This window comes from Anopheles coluzzii, chromosome 3 (genome assembly GCF_943734685.1).
Source record: "Anopheles coluzzii chromosome 3, AcolN3, whole genome shotgun sequence".
Classification (NCBI taxonomy): domain Eukaryota; kingdom Metazoa; phylum Arthropoda; class Insecta; order Diptera; family Culicidae; genus Anopheles; species Anopheles coluzzii.
In genome coordinates this window covers 36683248-36693815 of record NC_064671.1, presented here as the reverse complement: position 1 = coordinate 36693815, position 10568 = coordinate 36683248, and the positions used below count along the sequence as shown (strand labels likewise).

The window sequence follows — 10568 nt, the reverse complement described above, 5'->3', positions numbered from 1 at the left end:
TTTATTCTAATAAACTATTTTAATCTAAGTCGGACATATAAATTCAGATTTTGTGCGCATGAGAATAATACACCGATTCTCACAATTCAACCAACGTGAGAGAATCATTGGTGATGGATGATATCCTTAAATAATGAAAAAAAAAAAAACAATTAATTTACCCTTAATTTCCAGCCTCAAATGCACAGAAAAAAACAACTCACCTACTAAACAGCTGCCGATAAACCTTTACCGGCACAACACAGAGCGTCACCGTGCCACCGTCACTGCCGCATATGATCGCCTCAATATCCTCGTCCTTGGTTCCCACAACGACCTCCTCGTTAACCTCTATGATTTGCAGCTTCCGCTCCAGACCTTGCCGTTGGGCCGATGTGTTCGACCGAACGAACGTGATCTCTCCGTCCACGAACCGGAAACCGTAACCCTTCTCCTCATCCCGCACGACGGTTACATACCGTTCGCCTGGTCTAAATGGGAGGTGATTACACGGTTGTACAGGGTTGTACTTTGCAGCAATCGATCACAACAACACTTACTTATCTTTCGTGCGCAACTTGATGCTATTACGTGTATTCTTCCGCACCAGCTCACGAACCCGATCCACCGTCTGCCCAACCAGTGGTTCATCTTCAAGGCTCAACACTTCGTCACCGTATCGAAGCCCTGCCAGATATGCGGGACTTCTGCGCAGCACAGCGCAAATAAGAATCTTTCCTTCCTCTATATGGCGCACGGTAATGCCAATTTTGCCATCTTCCCCTTTGCGTATAAGTAACTGGAAGCAATGGAGTGGAATTCAATCTTTCGGTTCTAACTACACAGTAGCGCACTTTACCTCTCGAATTCCATCGACGGCAGCAAATCGAGATATCCTTACGGGACATCCCGGTTCAACAAGGCCCCGACCATTGCGCGGGGTGCGGTTCGCTCCGCTGGAAGAAACAAACAAATCCTGCTGCTCCCAACTGACCGACATCGATTCGACGCTACGTCTGTTCTAGCCAAACTGAACTCATTCTCCGAAACCGGGAGGTCCCGTTTGTACGATTCAGAGGTTTGATAAGCCAACACCGAAAACCACGCGCTACTTTCATTTGGTTCGTCATAACCAGATAAGCCGAATTGTGATTTGGGATTCGTTTTCTTTTTTTTGTTTTGTGTTTTTTGTTCTAAGGAAACCGAAATGAAACGACGCTTGATAGTGAACGATCTAACACGATCTTACCTCTTAGCAAGTATGTTGCACTCGTAGATTCAGATTCACATTTCTCATAACATGCCTTTTTGTGCATTTGATGCCATGAACAGAGCTCACCCATAAAACAGCACAATAAAGCGGAAATTACAGCAATACAGTGCATAAGAAAAACACAGTCTTCTCGATCGATCTCTATTTAAGTCAGAAGTACAGAATTTTGGCAGAGTCCAGAAGAAACGGTGTACACACCCAAAACACACATATGTAAATAGGAAAAAATAGGCAACCAGCATAGGCAACTGCCCTAGCTAGTCATTCGCTTCAACGTCAACCGGCTGCCAACCGAGTTCACTTTTCGGAGCAAAATCTGGAAAAATCATTAAAAAAATTAACAATTAAGTTTGTGGAAGGACATCTCGCCCGCGCACTCACCTCATTTTCTGCTGCAATTTTTTCCTGCATCTTGCGTCGATTTGTCGCTGCGCTGGTCGCCGGAGATGCGTTCGTTGAGCTCTGCAAGAAAGCAAAAATCGTGCACCCCAACTATTAGTTAAGAATCTGGTTAAGCATCATGACCATTATTACTTACGGTCCTTTTCACCGGTTTACTACTGGTTTGCGTCTGTAGCGTCGGTCGGGTGGTAATGATACGGCGGAGCAGAATCTGATTGGTTCGCTCGATCTCACGCACCCGCTCGCGGCTAAAGGAAATGTTGTGCTGCTGGGACTGCTGCTGACCGGAAGCGGATTTCCTTCCCGTTGCCCCACTGCCCACCATTCCCATCGGTCGGCGGCCTCTGCTCTGGCCCGAGCTTGGCAACTCGAACCGTCCCAGCTCGTCGGTAATGAAATCAATGTGCAGCAGGTGACTGCCCTGCTCGAATCTTTTCGGCGGATATTGAGACACCTGAATCGGCGGATGCGCATGTTCTGACCAGCCGTGCTCGTTGCGGTCCGCCTGCTCGTCGTCATCCTCTTCCTGCTCGGTGTGAAACTCCGACTCCGAGTAGTGCTGCTCCGTGTACTGATCATCCTCTTCCGGGGGTTCTGTGGGTTCTTGGTCCGATTCCGAGTCCTCTTTGCGACTCTTTACCTGCCGGGGAGTTTCGTAACCATCGCCAAACGGTGCGAGCGATTGTTTGCCGGCTGTGCGGGACAATTGTTCCCACTTTCGTATGCCACCGACCATGGTTTCCGGTGTGGTTCTTCCGGGATAGAAGTGGGAGTTCATGGTTTTCTTATTTAGACACACACAACTGTGGGTAGACAAGTAAACAGAAACTTATTTTACTTCAGTTTTTTTTTATTTGCACCATTTAGTGGGAAAGTTTCTTTACCAAGGCCAGCCGTTAACTGCACCTGACTACTTTGGTTTTATGTCTGCGAGCACTGTGCAAGGGGGAAAGCAAAAGCGCCAGCGAAGAATATACAAATGTTTAACCATGTGCATTGCTATGGTAACGCACACCGAAATGCGTCAAGTTCAATACTAAACGGGCGCCGTTGGTGGGAGAGGTCGTATTCGTTTCGCATGATTTGTTATGAATCACTTTCGGTTTTCTATTGCAGCTGGTCGTGAGGGGTTGTTGGAAAAGGAAAAGGTATTTTGTTTTTGTTGCTTCACAAAAACCAGGAATCAATACAGCTACCAAATGGATATGCTGTAGTAGGAAAATTAATGAAAATAAATTGAACTTCTATTGATATTTTATTCCCTATGTACTTATATTACCTTCTTCATTAGTTAATTATTCTCTTATTTTCTAAACATATTTTTTATGGATTATCACATCTGTGCCATCGAGTTTTGTCGGCCTAAACGCACTCTCATTCTACTTACACTCGACGATTTATGGGTTGACCCGTAGCAGGATAGTCAACCCGGCATGTGCGGAAATCGATATGCTTCGTCCTTTTATAAGCTTTTTGCCTCTCTCTTCTTTACATTAGACCACCAGGTTAGGTTTAGAAGAAGCAATATGAACAGCTTCAAATTCTGGACTATGATGACGATGATGATGATGAATATGTTTTCAATGATTTATTCATATCCAGATAATAACCATACCGCTTAATAATTATGCATGGTTTTTCAGTATATAATTAAGTGGTATAATTATCAGAAACCTTGGTACTGGTATAACAATAATACGTGTGGCTTTGTGATGTTGACATCGTTGGATCGAGAGACGATCTGAGGATCCTCTTTTTCCGCTATCTGCCGAGCAGTAAAGACGTATTTAACGAGCTAGGTTTTTTTTCCTTATTTTTTATAGGGATAGGTAAAGACGGACACTGCTGGTAAGATACACTTAAGGTAAGGTAAGGGCACTTCTCAAAAATACATGAAAAAGGTAATTTTCGAATAGTTCAACAATGCAACATCCTAACTTAAAGTTAAACATCACATTTGAGAACATGTTTGGCATAATATATGCAAAATTGGAAAAATTCACCAACAAAACAAATTGTCAACCTTGCGCACCCTTGTGGATCTAATTTGATTACTGCGAATCTTAAGCTCTGTTACTTGTATTGTTTATATTTCCGGAAGATTTATTATATGAATGAATAGTCGTGATCATAAAGCAAACAAACTGGCGAAAGAACGAGAATGAAATCAATAAAAATCTTGTTTTCTGGTGGTTTTAACATCCTGACACCAAAGCGGGAAAGACAGACACTTTGTTGTAGGGAAAGATGGACACCGAGTTTATTGATTTATTTTACTTCTTATATCAATTCTTGATTAATAGATTTCATCAAATACCTTAAATAAGGATATTTAGAAGATATAAACCTTCCAGCGACTAGAGAAGGTATTTAAATTAACGAGAAATGAAACACCGGTCAAAATAGCAACCATTCGTTATGTTATTACTTGCTCGACTCTCATGAGGCACTTCACGAAATCCAATATCTTGTCACAACTTGGACAACTTTAAGCAGTAAAAAGATGCGACCTTGATACGTTCAGGAATAGATGAGAGATTCTATGGGATTACAAATATCGAAAAGTTGAATTTTGACATGGGGGATAAAATGGCTTGACCTATAAACAAGTCCCTCAAGAAATGCTGGGGTTGTCGACTTTCCGCGGAGTATTTTCCTAAAGCGAAGTTCTAAACTGTTGTTCTGTAAGCTGGTGCAACGTTAGCTGTAAGTGTCCTATATTTCAATAATGCTTTAGATTCTGCGTTCTTCGAGGTGTTCGAAGTGGCGCTTACAATTCCTAAATTAACGGCTGAATGAAACGCCATTGTTATTGGCCTAGAATTGGTTTATTTACGCACCCGAAGGTGGACAGCATTACGATATGTTAAAATACTATAAAACTCTTCAATTTCCAACGTTTTCCATCTTACTCTTCATGGTGTCGATCTGTCCCATGTCAGGTGTCCGTCTTACCCGAACATTTCAAAACTGCACGGAAAAACCCTAAAAACATGGGTTTTTTCTGTGCAGTTTGGGTAAGACGGACATCTGACATGCGAAAGATTCATGAAAAAAAATCGATGGAAACTCAACAGTTTCAACACATTTTCTGATAAGACATTAGTGTAAGATAATGTATGCACATTTTCATGGTCGTTGCATTTATACATCCCTAGATTTTTACCATTTTTCTTAACGTGTCCGGTACAACTGATCAACGCGTACCATCGCGTTAGGTCAGTGTTTCCCTGACATGTATCAACACTTTGCTCGAAGTGGACTTTTCAACACTTGATCGTGTAGGCGATCATAGAAACCCAGAAGGGGGTTTCCTTACTAGAAACGTTGGAGTTTAGAAGCCTTGCCTTGAGTAGGGGGACATAACTAAACTCTTGAAATAAGTTGGAAGGCGAAGTTTTTGAGCAGCGTAAAGCCTATCTTGACAGTCCGAACGAATCTGTTCGGAATTGGTTTTATTTATACTCAATATATGTTGTGGGTTTGGTACATTTGGTTTTGGAATACGTTTTTGTACCAATTAAAGGTTATTGATATTAGGTGCAATTTATACATTGCATCGGAGTGAGGTGTCTGTCATTTTGTGCCAAGCTGTGTTTTTACAAATGTTCTGGAATCAATATTAAACACATTTTATTGTATTTATTACTCATTAAGTTGATAATAAAGAACCCAGTGATTGTTTTAATTCTAATTTAAAGTTATGCGTCATCATTCAGCAAAGTGTACCGGTCCCTAAAGCGGATCTTAAAGGATTGTTAAGAGACGCAGGCATTGAAAAGATCATATACTTCGTTTAATCCTCAAATAATTAAGATAGGTTAGAGAGGACGTCCAGAGCCATAGCCGAGGTTTAACTACGATTCAACGGAAGCAGTGGACGGCAGCTTAGTTTGAACCTGAAGGCATATATGAATTGAAGCAGAAATATATAGGCTGAAGCAAGCAATTGTCGATGCCGCTCCAGGAGTAAGCCTGCCATGAATAGTTGTATCGTTTCAATTTAAAACATAGTTGATCAATATTTCATATTTTCTTCACGTATTACCGTGCTTGAATTGGATTTGTTTGTTACGCAGTACTCAAGACCATTTGTGACTGGGGGAAACAGCCGACCACCGTGAAACGGGAGTCGAAGTTGTTGAAAGGTAACTTCAATTCCATTCAACCATGGGAGCAGCACATGGACTGCAGCAGAATCTTGTGCGGTGTTTAATGTGGAGCGGTTGGCAGCCCCTTTAAAAGCATAAGTAGCGCTTAATATGGTGGTAATAGGACTGCAAGGAGACCAGGGTAGCAGGCGTGTCGCAAATCGAGACGTAAGCAACGTTGAATCGATTCTATTCCTATCAGGATAGCCTTTCGGTTGAGGGGTTTTCCGTACTACTTGAATAAACGGTGGAGTATCCCGCAGTAGAACGTTTTGTATGCAGACTGTGTTCTTGGCATTGCTTCACGATCGTTTGAGAGAAATTAATGAGAAAAAATGTCAACATTAAAGTTTGTTAACAACGTTTAATTTGGTATAAAATTATATTTTAAAAATCCATTATAAAACTTAATTACTTGTTGTTCGATACATGTAATATATTTTTTGAGTATTGTTAATTATTAAAAATATATTAAAAGAAAATCTATCTTTTTCCCGCCATTACTTGAAATAAGCTTGGCTAGCACGGAACTTGTTGTTGATTTTTATTCTTCTTTAAAACATTACGAAGAGGTTTACCAACTAATAGAATGTTATTTGTTGATCTTAGAAGTGTAAGAATTAAGATTAGGTATTTATTAACTATAAGATAATCTTTAGAATATCATGACAAAAAGCTTCCAGATTAAATTTAATCTTAAATAAAACTTCTTAACATACAATTTGTCCGCCTTTGTCCGCCTTAATTTATGGCGATCTTTGCAACAAAATGCTCCCCGACTCGATCCTCATTGTTGTCGATCGATTATGGAGAGCTGTGATGAAGATGAGATGAGCAAACAAAGATGTCGATCGGGTAACAGGCAAGCATCCAACACAAGATCACGATCCATCGAATGTTGCGCCGTGGCCTCTTATGCTGGACCAACAAAACAAGCACATGGAACTAGCCGTGCTTGTGCAAGTGCCCTTAGTCATTACAACAAAAAAAAACTCTACCACGAGGGGTGAAACATGAACCCCAAAAAGCATAAATAAAGCAGCAAAATCAAGTCCAACACATCCGTCTGCCATTGTGCGGCCAAGCGGCCCGAAGCCATCACACACGATCACGATCACAGCGGCGCGGATGGGTCAAGATCGGGCACGACTAGCATCCGTCATCGGACATCGAGCCAGCTTCGGATCAACTAACCGGACCGCATGTGCAGCGGGAGGCACACTCGCGATTGCTCGGCGTGGCCGACCGCAACCCACCGAACCGGACCGGAACCAGTCGCCAGTCGCCATGCGCAACGCAACATGCGGGTGGTGGTGCTGGATGCGCGCACCCTTGCTTATGTGTGCGCATGCGCCAACATTAATTAATGCTCTGTTTGGTTGACCTCCCCTCGCGAGGGGTGCACTGCACGCGTTTGAACCCGGTGGCGCTCTCAATTTCACGGTTCAATGAGCACGCGAGATGAGCGAGAACAGTGAACCATGACAGCGAGCAGGTTGAGGATGCTGATGCTCGACGACCCTCGCACAGCATCAATTGTCTTCTATTTCGGAGTGTGAACGGCTTGCTTCCCATGCGGGTTTGCCTGCGCATTGCTTTGTTTGGTTTCGTGTTTCTGTTCGTTTATTTCCTTTCCCATTCTTTCCCATTTACAGCTAACACCACCACCACCACGATGTGCCATCTATGCTGCCTATGCTGTAAGGTTATGCTGCTGCCTGCTGTCTGCTGATGCTGCCTGCTGACGTCTCTGCAATCCCGGTGCCGGATCGCTTCATCCCGGACCGATCACGAGCATGCTGCCGACGATCGACGCGCCATCACCATCAGGGAAAGAGAAACACGTCGCGATCGTACTCGGCAAGACATTTGGTAGAGTAGAACGTTTTGTCGCACGAGTCCTTGTACCGACCCTCTGCATGAAGGAGGATCAAACAAGGCAAGGCAGACAGACAAGAGACAAAAATGAAGGATCCTCATCCGCCTAGAAGGGCTCGATCGATACTTACGCACATCGCGGCAGGAGTGGATCGCTTTCTTCGCCTTGTCCCGCATGTCCGGCGGTAGCATCGCGTCCATCTGGGCGAGCGTTTTCTGCACGTTGATTTCGCCCTTTTTGTTCATCTGGTGAGGGAAGGAGACAGTGTTTCAAAAGATCAGTGATCGCTCAAATGCACGATCGAGCCGCTCGCTCATACCGTTCCCGCCATCTGCGCAATGCACATCGTGTAGCATTTGAGTTCGCGATCCTCGGCGAATATGCCACCCCGCAAGTTGTCCAGCATCTCTGAAGCAAAGCGAAGGGAAAGAAGCGATCAAGCAAGGACTTTTTCCACGGCACACCGTCACTCACTTACCGGTGGATACTTTGAACTTGGGAGCGCACGCCGAACGCATCATGTCCATCGAGTTGATCAGTTGTTTTCGCGTCATCTGAGGGAAGAAATGATGCACTTAATCACCTTAATCACTCAATGGTCATTCGTTTCACTTACCGCACACTCCACAGAAGGGAACGGAATGAAGAAGAAGGCGACCAATCCCAGTATAAAATCCCACCACCACCACCACCAGCACGATCTGCTTGCGGCCATGGCTAAGCCGTTGCGCGATGATCGCCACCACCAACGATGATCATCCTCCTGTTAGTACCGCGACACACCGAACAGAAATGCCGAATTGCAAAGCTTCTAACCGCCGTTTCTACTTTTTATATCTGAAAATGTAACATCAGTTTTAAGGCCCAAAGGTAACAATTAGCAATCAACGAAGCGTTTTGCGAGTTGACGAAGAAATAAGTAGCAATTAACACGTCAACTCTTCGGCCGATTCTTGCATGTATCATTTCCTTCCGTTTGGGTGGAGACATTGCGTTACGATGATGTGTTAATGAGAATTCAAAATGGATAAATAATGTGCAACTTTACTACTTGTTTTAGCTAAAGAGGTAAGCAAAGAAAGCTTTGCGTAATTGTTGATGAAGTGTTTACAAAATGCCTATCAAATTGAAACATGAGAGCTCTGTTGAAACATCTAGACAAAGCTTGCCTTTGTCGAATGTGAATATATTTTAGTGCATTTTGAATTTTTCCATATTAAAAGTTGTACCTAACAAGGAAGGCTTATGGTAATAAATATAAGATATAGGGCGGTCTTTTCATACTGATTGGCTAGTTTTTTTTTAATGTCTGTTAAAATCCTACGGCAAAAGACCCGTGTCACTGTCACACATGAACGCAATTAACAACAATCCTGGTCACGGCACCAATCTATCGATCAACGTGAAATTGTCATACGATAGTTTGTGATTTGCATATTTTAAATCGATATTTTCTACAAAGCTTCCTAGGTGGAAAGGTAATCAAACATTGTTTCCGTTTTTCTCTGAGATAAGAATTTGAAATTTTGTAAAGGCTGGTGTACATTGTCTGAACTTGCTAGTGTAATTTCGATTTTCACTAGCGCATCTGACGGCGACTGACTGAAGCAGTTTGCCAAACAATTTGGAGCCGCTTCAGAAAACGTTTTAATTTTCCATGTTTTCTTCTCAAACTGGACTGGAAAAGCTTTGTAATTGATAAATACACATGTTGTGCATGCATTTCAGCCATTTTTGCATAAAAAAATGATGAAAAAAATACTCAATTTTGAAGTCCGGCACGTCCATTCCCTCGATGATCAAAGAAAAGCTTCCACCAGCCGCCGCCAGATGCGCTAGTGAAAATCGAAATTGCACTAGCGAGTACGAACAATGGCCCCCGGCCTTAATTTTGCTAAAAAGTTCGTTTTATAGAGCTTGTGATTCACAAATTAAATGAAAGTCATACTTGATAGCAGCAGTGTATAAACCGTTATGATTCAAATTACGGAAAGCTTCAAATTCCGAATATTTGGTATGTTTTTATTGAATTTCTTCATGCCCATCCCTTGGACATGATTTACTAGAATAAATTAAAAATGTTAAAGTAGTTATCAACGTAAAAATAACAGTGTTCTAACTCGAAACTGTCCGGAATATTATTCAAAATATTGTTACAATGTAATGATTTTTTGCAATGTTTCTAGTAAATTTATTGAAAATATTTATTTTTCCTCAAATCTAGAAGATGTTCTGTGGTAAAGAGAGCTGTACAGAGATTTGACCGCATAAAATTCAATAAGTAGGAATATATTAAATGCCAAAAATGCCTTAAATCTCCGTAATTCGAAGCAATACGGTATATATTCGTCAATTAGTTAGATTGGAGTTAACGACTACAGAAAAGAATAGAATTTCTAACAAATACATAATAAGAAATGATTTCAGAAAAATATGTAACTTTCCAGGAACCTAAACGATATTATAAAATCCAAAGACAAGACATAAGGAAGATATATGCAGTGTAGAACATTTGTACAATGGAACATAATTATATGAATAGAAAATATCATTCCGTAACTGCAGCTGCTTAATATGCCCAACTAGCCAACATGCTCGTTAAGTAAGTCATGATAAAAAAAGTATTTTTCATAAGAAATTGTCCGACGAAAAGAGCAAAATTACAAGTACAAGCGGTCCCCGAGATACACGGTACCTGTTATATGCGGATTCGGAGATACGCGGTTAACAAAAAAGGACAGTTATTTGAGCAAATTGTACTGATTTGACACATCCATTGTGAAATGTTAAATAATTTCAAAATTGATCAAATGTTAAAAACCATTTCAAAATGTTTATTCAGTAAAAATCATATCAAATAATTAAATAAGTAGCTAAAACCATC

At 41.7% G+C, this 10568-nt stretch overlaps 3 protein-coding genes across 3 annotated transcripts; all 3 read right to left on the bottom strand.

The window, feature by feature from the left end:
* Positions 1 to 18: 18 nt before the first annotated feature.
* On the bottom strand, positions 19 to 1237 carry LOC120955739 (syntenin-1-like). Its single transcript, XM_040376854.2, has 4 exons — positions 839 to 1237; positions 540 to 778; positions 204 to 470; positions 19 to 125 (listed from the first exon to the last, which is right to left on the bottom strand). The coding sequence occupies exons 1-4, from the start codon at positions 977 to 979 to the stop codon at positions 80 to 82; spliced, it is 693 nt and encodes a 230-aa protein (XP_040232788.2). The 5' UTR covers positions 980 to 1237; the 3' UTR covers positions 19 to 79.
* Positions 1238 to 1363: 126 nt separating this feature from the next.
* LOC120955737 (uncharacterized) lies at positions 1364 to 2837 on the bottom strand. The gene is made up of 4 exons (XM_040376851.2): positions 2539 to 2837; positions 1791 to 2457; positions 1634 to 1714; positions 1364 to 1568 (listed from the first exon to the last, which is right to left on the bottom strand). The coding sequence occupies exons 2-4, from the start codon at positions 2430 to 2432 to the stop codon at positions 1506 to 1508; spliced, it is 786 nt and encodes a 261-aa protein (XP_040232785.2). The 5' UTR covers positions 2433 to 2457; positions 2539 to 2837; the 3' UTR covers positions 1364 to 1505.
* A 4564-nt stretch (positions 2838 to 7401) lies between these two features.
* LOC120959931 (general odorant-binding protein lush-like) lies at positions 7402 to 8497 on the bottom strand. Its single transcript, XM_040383721.2, has 5 exons — positions 8301 to 8497; positions 8163 to 8238; positions 8004 to 8092; positions 7815 to 7929; positions 7402 to 7720 (listed from the first exon to the last, which is right to left on the bottom strand). Exons 1-5 carry the CDS (start codon positions 8397 to 8399, stop codon positions 7632 to 7634), a joined length of 468 nt encoding a protein of 155 aa, XP_040239655.2. The 5' UTR covers positions 8400 to 8497; the 3' UTR covers positions 7402 to 7631.
* Positions 8498 to 10568: the final 2071 nt, after the last annotated feature.

Coding starts and splice junctions, on each gene's coding strand:
- LOC120955739 (XM_040376854.2), bottom strand. CDS start 979: ATGTCGGTCAGTTGGGAGCAGCAGGATTTGTTTGTTTCTTCCAGCGGA. Junction 779..838: donor CCGTCGATGGAATTCGAGAG/GTAAAGTGCGCT, acceptor CATTGCTTCCAG/TTACTTATACGCAAAGGGGA. Junction 126..203: donor TATCGGCAGCTGTTTAGTAG/GTGAGTTGTTTT, acceptor TCATTATTTAAG/GATATCATCCATCACCAATG.
- LOC120955737 (XM_040376851.2), bottom strand. CDS start 2,432: ATGAACTCCCACTTCTATCCCGGAAGAACCACACCGGAAACCATGGTC. Junction 1,715..1,790: donor GTAAACCGGTGAAAAGGACC/GTAAGTAATAAT, acceptor GCTTTCTTGCAG/AGCTCAACGAACGCATCTCC. Junction 1,569..1,633: donor AAATTGCAGCAGAAAATGAG/GTGAGTGCGCGG, acceptor TGATTTTTCCAG/ATTTTGCTCCGAAAAGTGAA.
- LOC120959931 (XM_040383721.2), bottom strand. CDS start 8,399: ATGGCCGCAAGCAGATCGTGCTGGTGGTGGTGGTGGTGGGATTTTATA. Junction 8,239..8,300: donor TCCCTTCTGTGGAGTGTGCG/GTAAGTGAAACG, acceptor TTCTTCCCTCAG/ATGACGCGAAAACAACTGAT. Junction 7,930..8,003: donor TTGCGCAGATGGCGGGAACG/GTATGAGCGAGC, acceptor TTCCCTCACCAG/ATGAACAAAAAGGGCGAAAT.